Below are 21,659 nucleotides of genomic sequence, written 5' to 3' on the forward strand. Positions count from 1 at the left end.
CATTTTCTTTTTACAAAATCAGACAATGATGCGGGGCCATGAGGAAAGACGAACCTTGTTCGGTTGCACAATTCTTAACCCTCTCAGGCCGGTCAAGAAGAAAACAATATCAACACCGCTCTTTTCATGCACCCACACTTGACTAAAGTGAAGATACAAAAAGTAAGCTCTATCACTGTGAAACATAGATGTATTCAGAGAAAAAAAAATGTCTCCAACCAGCAATTCTTCTCAACCTAAGCCAAGATTTTTTAAAACGGCCAATGCAGACAAAAACAACTAAAAGTATTTCATTCGTGCATTAAAAATTATAAAAATTCGGAAACCAGTTGCCATTTAGGGCATATGGCATTTGATGATATCTTTCGTGTGCTGTAATCCTTATTTTTTCATATTCTACAGATTAATGCAGTGAATATATTAACATGTTTCTAATTCTATATAATTTTTATATAAAGTGAGATTATTTTTAATATTTCCATTTCTTAATACAAAATGGACAACCAAGAACTAAAAATCATTTTCATTCTTGCATTAAATTTTTAAAGATCTTGAAATAGTTATCATTCAGTTTATACTGCTTTTAATTTCAGCTTTCGTGTGCTGTAAATCATTATTTTTTCATATTTTATACATTTTTGCAGTAAAACGTGTTTCTAGTTCAAAATTATTTTTCGAATATTGAGATTATTTTTAATATTTCCGTACCTTAATACAAGTTTTTAATATTATATTGATAGAATGTTCTTCTTATATAATTGCAATAATTTCTTGTTTCGATTAAAATTTTAATTCTAAAAATATTTTTAATTTATTGTGTAATGACATATATATATATTCTACTTTCTGTCTTTATTCATTATCTCTAACGCATTTCTTATCTTTTGAATATTATCATAAACATATAATTTTTCTTGAAAGCAAATAAGTCTATAAATAGCTTACATTCTTAGATAATGAAAAATGCTTTCTTGTGTACATATAACCTATTTTAGCATTATATATATATATTTCGAAATAATAAATAATATATAATTTATTAACACGACGAAATAATATATATGTGTGTGTATTATATAATGATATTTTTAAATCTAAATTGAATCCTAATTAATTTCTTATTTTTTTATTTTAATTTAGCCCATATTAACTTCATTCTAAAATGTTCTCTTATTTCCTGATCCAATTCCGTCTTTTTTTATTTAATCAATTCAACAAGAGCGCTGTAAAATTGCTGCAATCGACATGTTCTCACACTCCGAGTGAAGAGATAAAAATCTGCCAACTTAAACAAATTCTTTTATAAGATACCTTTTTCCCCCTTACCTAAATCGACACGTGTAAAGAAATCCCTATCAGAATCTGACAGTGCATAACTATGGAGATAAATATTTCGTTCTCTTTCACTCTTGTATCTTGGGTGGTAGTTCGTCACCGCTTCTTGTACATAAATTATGCCTCTCGGGAGGGATTAAAGGCGAAGTTTAAAATTACAAAAGTGTCTCTCATTTCGTCTACGAAACTGCTCCAAAATGTGTGTTTTTACATTATATATACATACTTTTTTTTATCTAATTTGAATCCTAATTAGTTTCCAAATATTTTATCTTAACTCAACCCAGATTAAATTTATTCTAAAATGTTCTCTTATTTCCTGATCCAGTTCCATTTTTTATTTAATTACTTTCAACACGCGCTCTATAAAAATGCTTACTTCTGCATTTTCTCCGAGTGAAGGAATAAAAATTCTTCTAAAGATACCTAAATTTCTCTATCCTACACGTGTCAAAGAAATCTCTATCGAAATCTAATTGTAAAAATCATTGACAGGAAAACTTAGGTCTTTTTTACTCTTCTGCTCATGTGTCGCAATGTAGAATGACGTATCTCGTTGCCCGTTGTACACAAGTTATGCCTCCCGGGATGAATAATTTCCCATTGATAAATCAAAATTTTAAAATTGCTCAAAAGTGTCTTCTTCTCGGCCGCACATCTGTTAAAATATGTTTTCCTTAAAGTAGTGGACAGGATAGTTATATGTGCTACAATTTCAAAAGTTTCTTCTCTTCGACCAGACTACTGCTCAAATTTGTTTGGATATATATATATATATAACCAACTCAGTAAAAATAGAAAGGAAAAAAAATAGAATCAAAAGCACAAACAAAATTTTAAAAAATCCGTCCTGAAGACTTTCTGAAGGGTCACCCTGAGGCAGGGATTCAAAACAAGGGATTTTTTTCTGTGAGGGGTCTGACTTTTGGTCCAACAATATTGACCCCTCGCGACCCGAAAATCCCTTGAAATTAAGGCCTTAGAGATGAATCATTTTTTACAGAAATAAAATAATAAATTACATAAAATACAACCTCCAATTTAAGCGAAAATTACAATAATATAATATAAACTATAAAAGAATACTCACAACTAATTATAAAAACAAAAACGAAAGAACATACCAATAACAGATAAAACATCTACCAAATAAAGTGTCCCATCATGTTCTATCTTGTTGCCCACATCTTATACTATTCCTGCTTTGAAAAGCCACGTCATTCAAAAAAATAAATAATTGGTGGGTCTCAGCGCCATCTATTGAGTTAGTTAATATGTAATGGAAAGTCTATTTTTTAATTTTATTTATTGTCTTATTTTATTCACAAATAAAAAAATCCCTTGTTTTGAATCCCTGCTTGAGGGTGACCCTTTAGAAAATCTTCAGGCCGGATTCTTTTTTTATTTTTTTATTTTGTTTGTAATTTTAAATCTATTTTCCCCCTTTTTATTTTTACTAAGTTGGTTATGTTCATCTGTGTTTTAGTAGCAGCAGCATTAGCGCTCTCTAAATACAATTGTGCTTTTTTAGTTTGATTCAGAAATAATTTTAGTTTGTTTCAGAAACAATTTTTCATTGGAATTTCCATAATGCTTTTATTTTTGATTATTTCTTCTTATATACATATATATGACTGAGAAATAACAAAAATTTATATTCCATTATCGAAACGAAACTTTTGTTTCACTTACGAAAGATATTTTTAATATTCATATTTTCCCATGGATTAATTAATTTCGAATTAGAAATGAACTGAAATTAATTAATTAGAAATGAATTAATTCGATAACATATTAATTTCTTATTAGAAATAATAGCTCCAGTACAGAATTAATTGCTAAATCATCTCATTGATTATGCAAACGATAATTACATAATTGCCAAACATTGGAAAGAAATGCAATGGACTTGCAATTCGCGCTTTTGTGTTATCAAAAGCTATAATAAATCCTCTACATCAAAACTTATTAAAATATTCTCTGTTATTATTGCGCTCTCAAATGTGTATGTCGTATTAAACAGGACTTCGCTTAGCTAAGGAAGTTTAACGCGGAATTAAGAGGGAATTGATAAGGACCTTGTTCCTTCGTGAAAGCTGCCGCATTTCTTCGAGGATGAAATGAAGCGAAGTGGCGTTCGACGTCTGCTCATTAGAATAGGCTGTGAATAGATTTAGATAATTCGTTTGGAGTAAAGTGTTGCAGTAAAAGGACGATGATGTTGCATAAATGCGGATTCAAAAATGGCTATTTTTGCATGCGAAATTTTGGCATCGTATTGCAAAAATATTGAAGCCGTCATGTAACTGCCTATAATTGGATTTTTAATCTGAATCTGCAGATTAATATGACAAGATTAACAGTTTCTATTGGTTAAAATAATTTAAGAATACCTAAAATAGGAGTCTGATTTCACATTTATGAATTATATTCCTATATAACTATATCATATTTGTACTACAATATTTCAAATACTACTCTCTTCCTGTTTAATGGTTTAAAACATTTTGGAAAACATATTAATGATTTTAAAATTTATTCCATAGATGATAAATTCCTATTTCTGCCTAGACCGCAGTGGCCTGGTAGTAAGGTCTCGGCTTCGGAACTGGGGGGTTTCAGGTTCGAGAACCGATTCCACCGAATAACCGTCGTGTAAGGGGGTCTGTTGCACGTTAAATCCGTCATGCCGAACGTCCTTCCGCTGGTGTGGTGTGGTATGGAGAGGGGGTTGCCAGCTCAGGTCTCGTCCTCGTCATCTGACCGCGGTTCAAAATGACGAGGTCCGTCCAAAATAGCCCTAGTGTTGCTTTACAACGCAACGTTAATATAACTAAACTATTTCTGCCCACATTACACTTTATTCAGAGTACTAGAATATTGCATACTTAAAAATTCCTTCTAAAAATTAATATTTTAAAGAAATGTTTACTTTTATTTATTCCTCATGCTACTATATAAGAAATACTACTCTCTTTCCAATTAATGAGTTAAAATCTTTTTGAAAAAAAAAATCGGTAATTTCAGAATTTATTCAATAGATAAGTTCCTATTTTTGTCTACATTGTATTTTAGAAAGAAATTGTATTTCAGAATAATATTTCCTTAAAAAATTATTATTTTAAAGATCTAATTACTTTTTCGCACCAATCCAGGATTAAAATTCTTTTTTATTTTGGATAATAGTAATTGATATTCGATAAATTACATAACCCCTTCGTAATTATTCGGAGTTCGTTAAATGTATATAAGCAATTTTAAATTCCATTTATAACAAAGAAAAAATGTTTCAAATATTTCTTAGTTTCTCAGTTATTTTGAAAATTAAATAGCATTAGGAATGAGAATTAGAGTATAATCTACAAAATCTAGTTTTAAAATCTTTAACATCTAGCTTTAAAATCTTAAGTAGTAATTTAATAAAACAGGGTTTTGATTCTTAATTAATATGTCATTACTGAACAATAGCTTCTCTGGGGTCGGTCAATCGAGCTTACACTCGAGGTCAGGAGAGGGCAACCCATCATTATTTTTAATTTTTGAATTCATTTTTTTCTTTGTATTCCAAGATTCCCCAAAATGGGAGAAAAAAAATGGCAGAAAAGAATCGAAAATAATTCGTAATTACCTGAATTAAAAATTAATTAAAAACAGATTTCATTATGGAAAAAAAATCCATCGTTTATTTAATCATTTGGAATATTTAAGTGGACAAGTTAGATTTTTATCTTCTTAAAAGATTTTTTGTTTGCTTATTTTAAATCAAATAAATAATTTTCCTTAACAGAAAGGCTGATTCATATATTGGAACCATGATTTTTCTATTCGTCTGATGAATAATGTTCACACATATTTCACAACTTCTCATCGAAATAAAAGTCATATTTCAAAATAGAATGTAATTTCATACTGTATTTTTTTAAAGTTTAACCAATAAAATGTATATTGCGTACTTTTCACGTTATAACTCTACATATAAAGAATTTTTGTTTCTTATATAAATTTTTATAACCATTTGAAAATGTTAATCAACTTGCAACCTATCAATTAAAAAGGAAAATTGGTTATAAATTGAGATACTCTAAAAAAAATTATTGATTTCAAATAGGTCTCAAAAAGTTATTTTGCTATTTAAAGCCAGGAAATTATTTAATACTAGCCGCCTTTGGTGACCAGCCGGTTCGCCAATCTTAATGCTCGTTAAAATTTTCATAGTTAAATATTTTATGTAATTCCTACTTTAATAGCTTGTTCATTAAAATATTTCAAAATTTCAAATTTCAATTCCCTCATAATATTATAAAGATCTTCAGTTATAACGTAATCTTTATCTCTCTAATTTTCTGTTAGCTCCCGTAGAATTTATGCTTTACATTAAATTAAAGTGTAAATGATTAATCTGCAATTAATATAATAATATATTTTACTGAAACAAAGCATTTTTTTAATAATATGATTACTAATAATAGAGTCCCTGAGCGTTTAAACATTATGAGCACTAAAGAATATCTTTCTTAATTTATGTATTATCTCAAGAATTCGTCAACAAAATTTTCGCAGATTCATCATGAACAAATCGATTTATTAACAATGTTTTATTTTAAATGCATCAAACACTAAGAAAATAAAATGAATGGTTTAAAATAATCGGTCGAAAACAGGTTTAAAAAAACTACTTAAAAAACGATGTACTTAAAACTATAATCATATACAAAAAAAATATATAACTAACATAAACACAATTTAATTACAAAAGCATGCAACTAACTTAAAAATAATTTAAATCATTGAAAACAGGTTAAAAAAAAAACTACTTAAAAAACGATGTACTTAAAACTATAGGCATATACAAAAAATATATAACTAACATAAATACAATTAACTTACAAAAGCATGCAACTAACCTAAAAATAATTTAAATCGTCCGTTGATAATGGTTGTCATGGCAACAATCGGAACAGAATGCGCATGCGTGAATTTTCTTCGCCAATTACGGTAACGCAAATGCGTTAATTTTTCTACGCCAGTTGGGGTAACGCTATGCAGATTATACATTTTTAATTTCCTTTATTCTGTGTTATTTTAATTCAAAAGTACTTCAGAATGAATCCGAAACATGGATTAATTATCAATGTTTAATTTTAAATGCATAAAACATTAAGAAAATAAACAGAATCGTTTGAAATAATCCACCGAAAAACGTTAACCCTAGCCTCATTTCTGTTGGGAGAAAAAAAATTGATGCCTTAATCATTTGGCGGTGGGGAAAAAGGAAGATTTTTTTGGCGAAAAAGTTGGCGGTGGGGGAAAATGGAAGATTTTTTTGGCTGGAAAGTTAGTTTTTAATTAATAATTAAAATTCTAATTAAAATTTCAAAAAAAGGGACCCCAGGTGCACATTCCCGACCTTTAAGGTATACATGTACCAAATTGGATAGCTGTATGTCAAATGACCTTGCCTGTAGATCGCCAACACACACACACACACATTGAGCTTTATTATAAGTATAGATTTCGAAATCTGAATTTCAATTAATATAATGCATGAATTTACTAAAATCAAAGCAATGCAAGTGAATAAATGGTATACGTGTTCCATTTTTCTTATAAAAAATATAGATATTTTAATAAGTTATTCCCTTTTTGTTATTTACACTGAGCTTCACTTTTATTTCTTAGGACATCAAATTCCATAAGTTATCACCGAAAATGAACATAAAATTACTCACAAACTGAATGCAATATCATTTTCATCATTTTATCATCATCTTCAGAAAATTCATCAAAATAATATTCCATATTTATATAAACAGACGGAATAAAAAATAAAATTATTTCGGATTAAACCAATACATGTTTATTGATTAAGAAATCTTCATTCGTCTTTGATGTTGCACGTTTGTGATTCAATCCATCGTATCTGAAATTCCGAAACCGATTTCGAATGATTAATTCATAGCTATGATAAATGGAATTGCATATTTAAATATTCTTGTTTACCAGAATTTCGGCGAAGTAAAACGAAAAATAAACAACCAAACGATAAATTGAATCCGCAATAACGAAACTAGGACAACAGCGCTATGCTTAAGAAAGAATTATAGAATTCTCGCTTTAGAGCATTTCATTTTAAATATTTGAAAAATTATTTATTTTTTCGGACTCATTATATTCCTACAACAGCGTCAGTAAAAATAACTTACATTTTTAGGCTTAGCTTTAGATAGAAAATTCAATTACTTTTCCTTAGATTTATTATGAAATCCAAATACAAATATTATTCAAATAGTTTTTTTTTTTTTATGTTTAATACAGATGTGTTTATTGAAAAAGAAAACGAAAAAATTACATCAACGATAGAATATTTTTTTCGTTTGATTTTTTTATCAAATATGGGAGCAAACGAAGCATTCATATTTGAACGTAATATATTATTTTCATTTTTTTATGATTTCAATGATAAATAATATGAAAATAGTACGAAAATAGTTCTTTTTTAATAAAATATTTGACGAACGATAAAATTTTATTTCTGACAGTTAAAAATATATACTTTATAATAATAAAATATAACTACATCAACTTCTTTTGTATTTATTTCCAAATAAAAATAAAATCTAACTAAATCGTTTTGTATCGTAATGTAAATATCGGAAATTTTTTTACTTTGATTTGACACGCTAAATATTCAAGTATATAAAAGTCTTTCGCAATTAAATTCAGTATTATCAAAAATAGTTGTTTTGTATTTCAATACAAATTACCTTTTACATAACACACATTTTATTAAATCTTTTTCAAGCTAAGCGAACGAAATTTTATGAATTTAATTTAAATTCATAGTTTAAAAAATATTTGGCATCCTTCTTTATAGTACCGGTTTAATTTTTTGAAACTTTATGCAGCATCTCAAAGTCATTTTCGAGTTCAATAATTTCAGTGATTTAATTTGAATAACATTGCGTCATTTGAAGAACATAGCGTGGGGAATTCTATATATTTTATTTAATAATTAAGTTCAGATTTTTGTGATAGGATCTTTACTGTAAATATATAATTCTTTTTCATTGATAATACAAGGAGTGTTCAAATGAAAAGGTACGAAACGTCATAACAACGTAACTGTTAACATATTTCTCTATGCCGCTATGGGAGAATGTAGAGAAAGGATCTAAGGATGCGATTGGAATCTCCGGCGTAGATCGGAGCATGCGCGGTGCCTGCGAACTATTAAATCTGATGTGTATTGTCAGACACTCCGAAGACTACGCAGGTCCATCAAGGACAAACGATCGGGGCTACTCACGGAAGGTGTGGTTCTGCTCCATGATAACGTGCGTCCACACTTCTCTAGGGTCACACACATGGAACTGACTAAGTTTAAGTGGGAGCAGCTCAACCATCCACCCTACAGTCCGCGCATGTCGCCCTGTGATTTTCATGTGTTTGGTCCCCTGAAAAAAACATCTGAAAGGGAAGCGCTTCAACTCGGACGGCGAACTCAAGGACGCTGTGAAGGACTGGGTCTCGTCACGGCCACAGGAATGCTGAGAACAAGGAATCCTTCGGCTCGTTAATCAATGGGATCGTTGTGCTCAGGCCTATGGTGCATACTTTAAATAAAATCTTCATTTATACCCATAGTGTACCTTTTCATTTGAAAAACCCTTGTATTAAAAACAGTACATGAATTAAATTAGTTTACATTTGGAGATATTACGGTAACTTCACAGACAGATAGATTTCCTCTAAATGAATTCATTTAAAAATTTGATAGAAGTCAACAGTTTCGTTAAGCCCATATACCAGATTTTATTCGTGTAGTTTAAAGCATTTTTCATTTATCATGTTCATAATCAGACAGGCATAATTCTAAAAATGCGTTTTTCGGACTCTTCGAATTCTTCGAAATCTTGAGTTTCTTTATTTGTTTATGACGATTACAATACTTTCTCCGTGTATACTTCGTATTTAGGAAAGCAAAAAAAAAGTTCTGATTTCGATTCCATTTTTTTCTTGAAATACGACATCCCTTCCATCTTCGATAATTTGCGAACTACCCTCGATTTTCCAGTTTCACCAGATTTTTAAACGTTCTTGACATACAATAACGCTCATAGAAACATACACACGATAGTTCTTCGATAGAATCGTGTCTCAAACCTAGAACCCTCAGGTCCTGAAGACAAGACCTTACCACCAAGCCACCGAAGTCAGATGCACATTAAATTCGTCGAGGTCAAAAGTTTTCATCTAGTGTGGAAGTTCAGAGAGGGGGTGCCAGCTCTGGTGTGGTCTACATCATCTGACTGCTGTTCTAAATTATGTCAGTCCTAAAATAGTTCTAATGTTGCTTTAAAATGGGACATTAATATAATTAAAACTAAGCTAAAACAGAAAGTATTATAGAATACTTTAAAGTATTTAAGAGCTAAAGTATTTAAGCTTTAAAGTACTAAGCTAAAGTATTTAAGAATACTTTATCATCTAATCTGCATAAAATAAACATATAATAACTAAAATATAAAGAGCAAACATATGAGTATTATAAAGCTCATATTACTTTCAATCATCATCTTTGTTCCCGATAGTATATCAATTTCAAATATAAAAATTAATTGCACAAACTCCATTCCCCCTTTCTATACAAAATACCACACATTTCAACGCAAGCACTAGGAATATACAACAAACGACACAAAAGCAGTCCCAACAAATTGCTGAAGTTTGCAGATATGTCTTACACCGACTGATGAAAGTAGAATGCATCTAATGTCTTTTTAGCCATCATTTAATTGAGTCCGCTAATGACGTGGAAGAACCTCTCATCTCAACTAAAGAACACGCGCACGCTCGTGACATTATTTTGGAAAAAGGAAAATTGAATTATAGTTTAAGAAAACTTATGCTAATAAATGGATTGAATGAAGGAAGTTTCAGCAATTGTGGCTGAAACATTCAGCTTTTGAGACTTCTGCCTTACAAAACAGAACTCCTAATACATCCTTTGGAGATGATTGGTTTACACACCAATGAATTCGTGACGTTCTGTGCAGTAGCAGTTTTGAAGCTGTGATAATCGTAATGATCCTAATCCATTTTTGGAACCTCGATTATCTGAAGAGAACTGTGGAGTCGAAATTATAGAAAACTTAATTAAAGCAAAAAGAAAACAGTTTCATTAAATACACTAACGAATATATTACTGTAATTTTCATTGAAAATGTTAAAAGTACGTCCAACTAATGAATTGTAGTTGAGAGACAGTATAAAAGTCAAAAACAATTTATTTAATATCTGCCGTGGTGTATTTAATTTTAATGCCATTGCTTTACTTAATGCCATTGCTGATATTAATTCTTGCCTTCAAAAAATTCAATTGGAGGGTTTGCTGCAAAAAGTATGTTGCTCCAACCTAGGGGAACTAGGAGTTGCAAGTACTATCATGTGGTAAAAAACAAATTGTTCGTTTAGTGCCAGAAAGATGTAGCTCCAATCGTTAGTTCTCAGGAAATTCAAGACATGGAATCTATCTAGACATCTATCTCATTGGTTTGTAGCAATAGAGAGGTAATAATTTTTGTTAAAATATTTATTACCTATGGTTTTGCGTTATTTTAAAGTGGGTAATTTCATCTGAATCTCAAGGCATTTTATTGTTAAGAAAAGAAATCTGTAAGCTGGTGAATGAAATTAAATATGTATAAAAATCAGTTAGAGTTAGTAAGACATCAAAAGAATTATTTAACTCGAAATGTATTACTTTAAAACAAATGTAAGTTACTTCTAATATTGCCACATTGAAGGGGAAAAAAACTTATCAACTTTTGTCTATTAATTGAAATTACAGGTATTACTTAGAGTAGAATCCAAATCTTTAAAAATTGTTCTTTAAGTAACTTTAAATAATATTTAAAAGTTTTTTATATATTTTTATTTTTTAAAAAAATACTTTTACTAAAGCTATCGTGAGAATATACATTTCGGACATCTTCTTGTCAATCGATTGACTCTAAAATTTAACGCAGAACCACAATTATACACATAAGATAACGTACGAATTATGAATTATCGCTTTTACATGCATAAGAGACCAAAATTTAACATGAATCTATATTTTAAATGCTAAACATGTATACCAAATGTTATTTGCATAGCTCTTTAGTTTTGTAATTATCGAGCTCATTTGTACACAAATAGCCAGACAGACAAACTTCTTTTGAATGGATTTTGTTCAACATTTGATAGAAATCTACGAATTTAATGAAAATGTAGTACGAGAATATGAAATTTTATTTTTCTACCTCAAAGCGTTTTTGAATTATTTTTGTTACAAAAGACAGTCTGATAAGCAGTATGGTTGTTTGATACAGACATAATGCTAGGCAGACAGTCTGATAAGCAGTATGGTGGTTTGATACAGACATAATGCTAGACAGACAGTCTGATAAGCAGTATGGGTTTTTGATACAGACATAATGCTGGGCAGACAGTCTGATAAGCAGTATGGTTGTTTGATACAGACATAATGCTAGACAGACAGTCTGATAAGCAGTATGGTGGTTTGATACAGACATAATGCTAGACAGACAGTCTGATAAGCAGTATGGGTTTTTGATACAGACATAATGCTATGCAGACCGTCTGATAAGCAGTATGGTTGTTTGATATAGACATAATGCTAGACAGACAGTCTGATAAGCAGTATGGGTTTTTGATGCAGACATAATACTAATCATACAGTTTGATAAGCAGTATGGGTATTTGATAGACATAATGCTAGGCAGACAGCCAGACATCCAAAAATATGTTTTTCGGACTTAGAAAGGGCCAAAACGAAGGATTCACCTAAATCCTTCGTTTAGGAGTTTGAATTTTTTTGACGATTACAATATCTCCTCTATAGTATGTATACGATAAAGTAAAAATGAAATATTACATATCGAGGCAACCATAGGTATTATTTATATTGCCATCAAAAATTTAATATTTATGAAGAATAAATAATATTAAAGTACAAATATGTTGGTATCCATAAAAAAGAAAACTTTTTAACTTTTGATATGACGTAAAAAATTATTTTTGAACAGCAATATTTAAAAAATTTATTAGAAAAAAAAATCAATATTTCGTTTAATTTCTATTCAATTAACCCCTTCCGGTAAAATGACGAGTATAGCTCGCCATCGGTTTTTCATGCTATATAGCACAATGACAAGCTATATTCGTAATGCCACAAAAGTTACTATTGGATATAAATTTGGTTTAAAATATCTAGTGTATTGATTCCGGCAGCACTTTTATTACTTATGTTCATATCACAGATCACTATCATATATCGTTTACCGTTAGATCATCTTTGTGCAGATTACGGCCAAATTGTTGATAGTCAGTGGATTTCATTCTTATTAACATTTAGCATAAGCATCTGTCTTACTAAAGGAAAAACATACTGTAAAATAAACAACGTAACGAATAAAAGTAATGCACACTATGAAGATAACGAGGACTGATGGATTCAGAAAAATCAGAAGAAATAGGCATACATTTACCTGATACTGATAGTGAAGTTAATGATATTGAAATATTACCAAGAAGACGAAAACGCGCTTAGCGACTAAGTAATTTTAGTGTATGCCCTGGAGCCATAGATACATCATCAGAAGAATGGGTTTGGAAGGATATATTAGGGTGTCCCAAAAGTTTCTTTCTCATCGGGCTATGAATGACCAGCGACAAAAATGATCCATTTTTAAAGAGGCCTGTCACTGGAAATAAAACTTGGATTTTATATGAAAATGTGCATTGAAAGCGCACCTCATGTGAGGATATTAGGCCTTCAACTGTCGCAAACCCGGGGTTACACGCCAAAAGAGTTCTTTCGTCCATTTAGTGGGATTAGAAAGGAGTAACTTGTATTAGCTCCTTCTTCAAGTTGAAACAATACATTCTACGAAATACTGTTATCAACTGAATCAATTGAAAGCTGTCATAGCAAAAAACGGTTTTCATCATGGCAACACGAGAGAAGCGTTTACAGTTTGATTGGGATGTTTTACCGCATACTGCGTGTTTTCCAGATTTCGCTCCATCTGATTATTACTTCTTTCTGTCCTTAAAATATTCTTTTCGCGATAAGCGCTTTAAATCCACCGGCGAAATAAAAGCGCATCTCGAGGATTGCTTCTTGTCCAAAACACAACAATTTTAGAAAGAAAACATGATGAGGCTTCCTGAGAGATGGAAGAAGGTAACTGAGCAAAAGGGTTCTTATATAACAAAATAAATATCTTAAACAGTAAATATTGTGTATTCATTTTATATTAGAAATAGGAAAGAAACTTATGAGAGACCCTAAGATGATGTGTTTGAAATTTAAAAAAATGACCTGAGTGTCTGGAGTAAACGAGAAAACTAGGTGCTAATCCAAAGTCATTAAGGGTTTTTGAAGTAATGTTGAATGCGAATTTACGAATTATAATTATATCCATATCAATAATATAATTGTAATTAACAATACGTAAGAATTATAAAAGAAACTAAGGTTTCTTAAATAAAAATTAAATAGTTATTTCACACATAATTTTTCATTATTAATTCTCACTGGGAGAGATTAGAATTCTTTCGTTGCTCCGAGGCTTACATTCCTATCCTCCAAAATATATGCATCATATTTTTGCTGTAGATTTGACGGTCAATATTGTAGAGGTCCACCATACATACGCACACACAGAGAGATATTTCTACGAATAATAAAAAAGTATGAGTGCATAACATCAGGTTGGATAAAAATTGAATACATTTTTCTATAGCCAGAGAAATGTATTAATTACTGGAACGATACATTTAATAAGAATTATGTATGACCTAAATCAAACAGATTAATAACTGCAATTTATTTTATTATTTGTAAATTTTTAAGAGACAAAAATGCAAAATCAAGGGAATGAAATTAAAACAAATATATTTGTACACATTATTTCTCTATAGCACCTATTCCTTTCTTTATTTGTGTTTTCTTTATATTAGCGGTTTTCCTTGTGCTTTTAAACATTGATATATAATATAATTACTGCTCTTGATTTCATTAATATTACCAACCGACTGTAGCGACTAATTGCTTTTTTTGGATGTATGATTACTTACATTTTCCGTTGAAACCATTCTATGTAATATTCTTTCTTATAGGTTCCTCAGAAAACTATTTTTAAACTTCAAATTTTAATAGTTGTGTACTAATTTTAGGAGCCTTCTACAGTCATTCTTATTGCAGTGTAGGTTTAATTTTCAATAAATTTATTAAACATTTAATACTTCATCTTTTTAAATTTGAAATAATTTAATTTCAACTAATCCAATAGCATGTTTACTGAATCTAAGTACGACTGAAAAAAACAAAAAGACAAAAGAAAGGATCAATCTACATTGAAGCTTTGTACTACACAATATATTTCTTGATTTACGAATTATATTAGTGGATTATACAATAAAAATTTTCACAATTAAAAATTGTAATAATGCTCTCACATTTATAGACTTTTATATTACGAAAACTCTAATCATTAAGTTAACGTTAATTACATTTGTCATAGAATCAGATTTTATTAAAAGCATGTTTTAAACAGAACCCTTACAGTCATAAAAAATAAGATAAATCTTCATACCTTGAACAAAATTCCAGAATTAAATAATAGCAGCAGCATTGAAAATATTCTTTTATACAGGGTGATTATACAGTATCAATGCACTATAAATCAAGAACAATGTATTATGTTACCTGCAACTGAATTGTAAGTGATATTTTAAGTTTTATTAGAGACATTCGCAGATGTTCTATGCTTGACTTCTTATAAGGGGCCATACACTTTCTTTTCGGACACTGCACAGAACTAATTTGCCTTAGGAGAATCTCGTCTGTACTGCTCTGTGAATTTGTAATTCAGTCTTCCCCAAAAGGGAACATTGTGCTTGTGTATCTTCTCTCTGACATGAAATGTTGCTTCATCAATGAAAACAAAGTGAACGGCAAAATCATCATTTTTAAAATAAAGTTGCATATTGGCACAAATTCCAAAGTCCCTTTTGTTTTTTAAAGTCGTTCATATTTTGCAACACCTGCACTTCGTATGGAATCATTTTCAGCTTCTTTCTCAAAATTCTCCAGACGATGGGTTGAGAAATTGGGATTTCACGACTCACCCTCTGCATTGATTTTTCTGGGCTTCGTTGAATGATGAATTCTTGTGATGCAGTCAGTCATCAGGAACTCATACCTTTGCACAAACAGTCCATAGTTTAAAATTTTTCATGCCATTGATGGATACATTTTCTTAATTGGAACTTCTTTTCCGAATTGTGATCGAAAATCCCATTGCACAACAACAGTTGTGTATTCCGTTGTGCTAAATTGATGGACACAAAAAAAAACCTTTTCCACTGCAGATACCATTTCAACTGACTAGTCGCATGACACACATACTACTTCCTATGTGACTTCTGTCAAGGACGAGACACATACTTTAAGAGTACAATTTATCTTCCGATTAGCTAAGGTGGTGCGTGTCTTTGACTGTTACTGTTTTAAAGCATCTGGAAAGTGTATATTTCTTTATGAATCCCCCTGTATTTCAAAAGATTTTCTCATGAAATTCGCTACATTCCTTTCGAATAGATGAAATGTCATTCATATGGTACCCTTACCCGAACCTTTTATTTCCAAATCTAATCAAAAGTTTTCTTCTTTTTTTTCCCACTCACTTAGGATTCGAAGATTTTGTTATCGTGTCTTGATATAATATCTTTTGAAGCTTTTAGCAGATCACTGTCTACATACATTTGTGAGTGATGCAATTGTGGCAATACTGGACATCGAAAACTTTCTCATCACTCAATCTAACTTCTGAATTTGGGAATTCATGGGTTAACATTTAGCTTTTTAAAGAGAGAAAGAAGAAATATCAAAGAAACATTTAATATATTTTTTGTTTGCCCAAACGAATAATCCGCTCCATTACTTCCATAGCCAAATGAAAATTTTCTTCTTTAAGGGTCTTCCACTCATCAGAATCAAACACTTCATTATCATGTCTTGAAATAAAATCTTCTGCAGCTTTTAGCAAATCTCTTTCTTCGTGCATATCAGCTAGCGATAAAATTGTACAAACACTGGACACCGAAAAGTTCGATTTTAAGATTATAGAGCATTTCTTCTTAAGATCCAATAATTGATATTTATCTGCAGCCCTGAAAAGATCCACTACACCTTCCCACTCAAGATTTTCAACAGTATTCTTGTAAATGTATAGTAGCAAACAGCCCACGGTGTCAGCGTTGAAATCGGGAATATCGACAATTTTACTTGTCTTCTCCCTCATGTCATGTGTGAACATGACTTTGAAGACCGGAGAGCGGGCACTCAGGACACTTTTATGAGCAGGCAGTGACTTCCCATCTGCCCGGAGAGTGACATCGCTCAAGTTTTCATCTCCGTGCATAACTTCTAAGGTCTTTTTGAAGGGACAACCAGAAGTGCAGCACTCCTTCGGTATTGCTAGCTGCATTTGACGCATTTCAGTCGTTTCCTGTTGCAGGTTTTCTTCAGTCGTTTCCTGTTGCAGTGACTTCCCCCCTGCCCGGAGGGTGACATCGTTCAAGTTTTCATCTCCGTGCATAACTTCTAAGGTCTTTTTGAAGGGACAACCAGAAGTGCAGCACTCCTTCGGTATTGCTAGCTGCATTTGACGCATTTCAGTCGTTCCCTGTTGCAGGTTTTCTTCAGTCGTTTCCTGTTGCAGTGACTTCCCCCCTGCCTGGAGGGTGACATCGCTCAAGTTTTCATCTCCGTGCATAACTTCTAAGGTCTTTTTGAAGGGACAACCAGAAGTGCAGCACTCGTTCGGTATTGTTAGCTGCATTTGACGCATTTCAATCGTTTCCTGTTGCAGGTTTTCTAAATTTAAATATCTGTAATTTTCAATCCCACTCCATATTGGTTCAGTTTCAACTTGAAATTCACATCTCAAAAATAAAACATCGTTCTGCAATAAGGAAGACTTATCAGTCATAAGCTTCTCCTTTGAGTAGAATTGAATTGTATCAATTTCTTTATAATTAGCACAAGCAAAGGACACAGTTTTCTTGGAATGCACTACTCTTCCATAATTGTCTAAGAGAGAGATTCTGCAAAGAATAAAATGGCTCTTTGTGGTATCATTTCGAGATATTTCAATGTTCACGTAATTTTCACCTTCTTTTTCACTCAAAAAGAGATTCAGTACCAATTGTGGGGATCCACGTGATCTTGGATTGAGATAGTATGTTCTTTTCTCTTCCTGTTGAATGCTACTGAATTCTCTAATGGCCCAAATAAAAGAACGTCGGTCCATTCCCATGCAAGTGCGAGCAAAGCACATTTCGGATTTCAGTGCTTCTGCTCCAGTTCGCCACATTCGGCAGCGAACAGTGAGCGCATCATTTGATAAGATCTCAGCTCTACTTTGATTCAGTACTTCATGATCAAATAATTTCAGGTCTGCTTTTTTCTTAAGTTCTGTTTTAGATGATTCCATCTTCAAAGGAATTCCATTGATGTCTAGAAGAGAGAGTTCGAATTCCATTTGTATGCTGTCTGGACCATTGTCATCCCTTCTGTTTATATAAATTTCGAAACTTTCAAAATCGGAAACTGTTTCCAAGGACAACATCCATTTTGTCCTTTCCATTGACCGTACAGTGAACTCCGGACTCTTTACGTAATTTGGAACCAGCAGAGCAGAGCCATTTTCAATTATCCAAATAAATGTAAAGTGGGCTTCTCTTTGGCAATTCTTGTTTGTTATCCGTGCCATTGTTCTTCTCACAGAACTATAAGAAATAGACATTCAGTTAAATGTAAAATGCGTCCGTGTGCTATGTTATTTCAAATGAAATTTTCTGTTTTTCTTTAACAGATATTCTTATCAAAAATTGCCATAAAGGGCATTAACATTATGATTCACTTGATATCTATTTTATCCTCTTATGCTTCTGCCAGTTTTTTTTTTATTGACTACTAAACGGACTCGGGGCTTCCGACATTCTAAGGTGAAAATAATGCAGTAGAAGAGTTTGAATGTATCCGATAACTGTAAAGTTGACTTCGAAAAACTGGCAGTCTCATACGTTCCTCTATCTTGGAATTTCGAGGACTATTCTCTCTGTTAAACCTAAACTTTATCTGTACATTAAATTGCATTTGAAGAGCACTACAGAACTTTTTTTTATCTGGCCTTTTATCCAAAGTGTGTGATAATAATTGCATCAATACCTGCTATCTATTTTATCTCCCCAGATTTAAAATCAATGTTATTTCTCCTATCCCTTGAAACAATAACTGATAAATGAAACTATTAAAAGGCAAAGTCATGCAATTATTCCACAAAGAAATACAATATCTGTATAAATGTTTATCAGGTTTCTTAGTGTTTTTTTATTTATAAAATTAAGAAATTGATTTTTGAAAAAAACACTTAAAGAATAGAAAACTTAAATTTAGATATTCATGTGATATTATCTTTTCAAAGTGATATCATAGTGTAAATCATAGTGTTTTACATTTAATCATAGCTTTTGTTTCGTTTATCCTACACACGAAAAAGAAACTTTTTTTTTGAGATTATCTGTACTTATAATAAAGTTCAAATTAATAATAAAAATATTTCTCCAAAGCAAAGGCATTTGCAGTTCTGTTATATTTTCTGCTTACGAATATTTCCTATACTGATTCGCCGAAAATGCCCTATAAATAGAAATCAAGTCATTTAAATTCAAATTTTTCTTCGGAAGCAGATATACCACAAATCTGAGAAATCAGTATAAAAATCTTCTGGCCAAAATAACACCAGAAATACATTTCTATGTTATTATACACTCAGTCTTTGATTTACATTGCAAAATGTTTCCCCGAAATTGTCCTAAAGTGTGTGTGTGTGTGTGTGTGTGTGTGTGTGTGTGTGTGTGTGTGTGTGTGTGTGTGTGTGTGTGTGTGTGTGTGTGTGTGTGTGTGTGTGTGTGTGTGTGTGTGTGTTGACGCTTTACACACAAGACAGTTTCATGCAGAGATACCAAATTTGGTATTTCTACATGAAACAGACGGGTCGTACTTCCTTCGGGAAGGGTTGTACCGTGGCCGGTGATGGCCCTTTGGACTCAACCACAATTCCCACCAATGTTGCTGTTGCGGTGGCCCGGTCATTCAGTACTTATTATCCGTGTGCCTTCGGGCGCGTGAGTGAGTCATTGATATGACTATACGTACTTCAGAGTGAAAACTATCACCCTGGAGCAATTTTCTTTTATTTCGAGTAATTTTAATTAAAAATTTAACATTTTGGCGTTCTTCCCTGGTAACTTCCAAAAATCTTATAATACAAAAACAATTTTTGCACCATCTTAAAGTTCTAAAAATTTGGTCTTTTCCATCATATCAATTGTTTCGCCGTATAAAAATTTCTCTTCCATGGTAAATCAATTTTTTTAAAAATTATATTAGGGATATTTTTTAACAAGAATCATAAGAATTCTGAACGAATATGAAACGTATCATAATTATACTAAAACATAAAAACTCTGGAAGAACACCACGCTTGTTGAAAAAAGTCGCTATTAAAGAAAATATTTCTTAATTTCTTTTAAATCTGTGAATTAATAAACCTATTTCTAACTCATATCATTATTGTCAAAAATTTAAGAAATCAATCTATATATTAGATTTAGAAATCGATATTAGATTTAGGAAAGAAATCAATTTATTTAAAAAAAATTATAAAAGATTTAAATTTATACTTAAAATGTTTGTATTAAATAAAATTTATACTAAATGTGCATTTAGATATTTATATCAACATGAAGAAAATTGTAGAATTTTACATTGATTTTAATTAGATATGAAGTTATGTTGTTAAATGGCTGGAAATGGAAAAGTTTTACTTTTAGGAAAAATGACGGGGAAGAAAATGAAATGCATAGTAAAATGAATAGAACGGCGAACGGCTTTTTAAAAAGTATGAATTATATATCCATCAAAATTTAAAGCCTGCAAATGTTTTTTTTTTGTCAAAAATCGCAATCAGTATCAAACTACTTAAAATATTTAGTCGAAAATTTTAGTAACCATTAAACCCATCAAACCAGCTGATTGCAAAAGGCGGCAAGTTTTAAAATAAGGTAATTGATTTCAAAAAATAACTCTCCCAAGCTTGTTCAGTTTGTATAAAATTCAAAGTTTATTTATATATATATATATATATATATATATATACAAAAGTATTAGAATCAAGTTAATAGGAAAAGCAGAAAATCAAATAAAAATTAAACCAAAAAAATTATAAAAAATATAAATTTGAATCCGGCCTGAAGACTTTTTCAAGGGTCACCCTCAGGCAGGGATTCAAAGAAAGGGATTTTTTCTGTGAAGAAATACAGACATTGTCTAATAATGATTCCTCGTGAACCGAAAATCCCCTGAAATTATGCTCAAGAGATATACCATTTTAACAGAAAGGAAATATAAAACAACAAATAAGAAGAAATTAACCACAACAAAGTAAAAAAAACAATAACAAAAATAACAATAAAAACAAAAAATAGCATTAAAATTAAAAACGAAAAGGCCAGTACATACCATCAACAGTTAAGGAAACTTTAAACTATCGATTGTGATTCCCTGTTTTTAAACACTAACGGTAAATTATGTAAACAGATGTAGGCTCCCAGCGCCATCTATTGAGTGATCCAATATGCAAGGAAAGTTCTATTTTTATTTAAGCCAAAGGATCTTCAGGCCGGATTCAAATTTATATTTTTCTAATTTTTTTGGTTTAATTTTTATTTGATTTTCTGTTTTTCCTATTAACTTGATTCTAATACTTTTGTATCAATGCATTTGTGTTTTAGAAGTAGCTGCAATTGCGCTCTCTAAATACTATGAAGTTCTTTTTTGGTTTTAGTTTAAATAAGTTATAAATTTTAGTTGCGATTTCGAAACTGTTTTGTTTCGTTTTCATTTTAGTTTCGTTTTCAAACTTTTTCTTACTTAAGATTGGTTACTTTATATATATATATATATATATATATATATATATATATAAAGGCCCAGCAAAAAATTAAAACTCTGACAAAGTTATTAAATCATAGAATAGATATTAATTAATTTCTTTTTCATTTTTGTTCATTTCATTTTGTCTACCACTTCAATTATAACTTATTTTATAATATATCTTTTAATTTACGTATTGTTTTTTGGGATATTTTTACAATGCCAACAAAAAATATGATATTTTAGAGTT

General features: G+C 30.8%; 1 protein-coding gene and 1 long non-coding RNA gene across 2 annotated transcripts in view; one reads left to right on the forward strand and one right to left on the reverse strand.

Moving 5' to 3' along the window:
• LOC129989410 (uncharacterized) overlaps nucleotides 1-21,659 on the forward strand; it is a 295,435-nt gene that overhangs the window by 178,641 nt on the left and 95,135 nt on the right. The window lies entirely within an intron of this gene.
• Nucleotides 14,774-21,659, reverse strand: part of LOC129989409 (uncharacterized) — a 92,232-nt gene continuing 85,346 nt past the window's right edge. Inside the window, exon 2 of the mRNA XM_056097932.1 lies at nucleotides 14,774-18,198. Coding sequence (XP_055953907.1) covers nucleotides 16,305-18,182 — 1,878 coding nt within the window. The 5' untranslated portion in view covers nucleotides 18,183-18,198 and the 3' untranslated portion in view covers nucleotides 14,774-16,304. The remainder of the gene's footprint in view (nucleotides 18,199-21,659) is intronic.

This window comes from Argiope bruennichi, chromosome 10, assembly GCF_947563725.1.
Source record: "Argiope bruennichi chromosome 10, qqArgBrue1.1, whole genome shotgun sequence".
NCBI classification, from domain to species: Eukaryota; Metazoa; Arthropoda; class Arachnida; order Araneae; family Araneidae; genus Argiope; species Argiope bruennichi.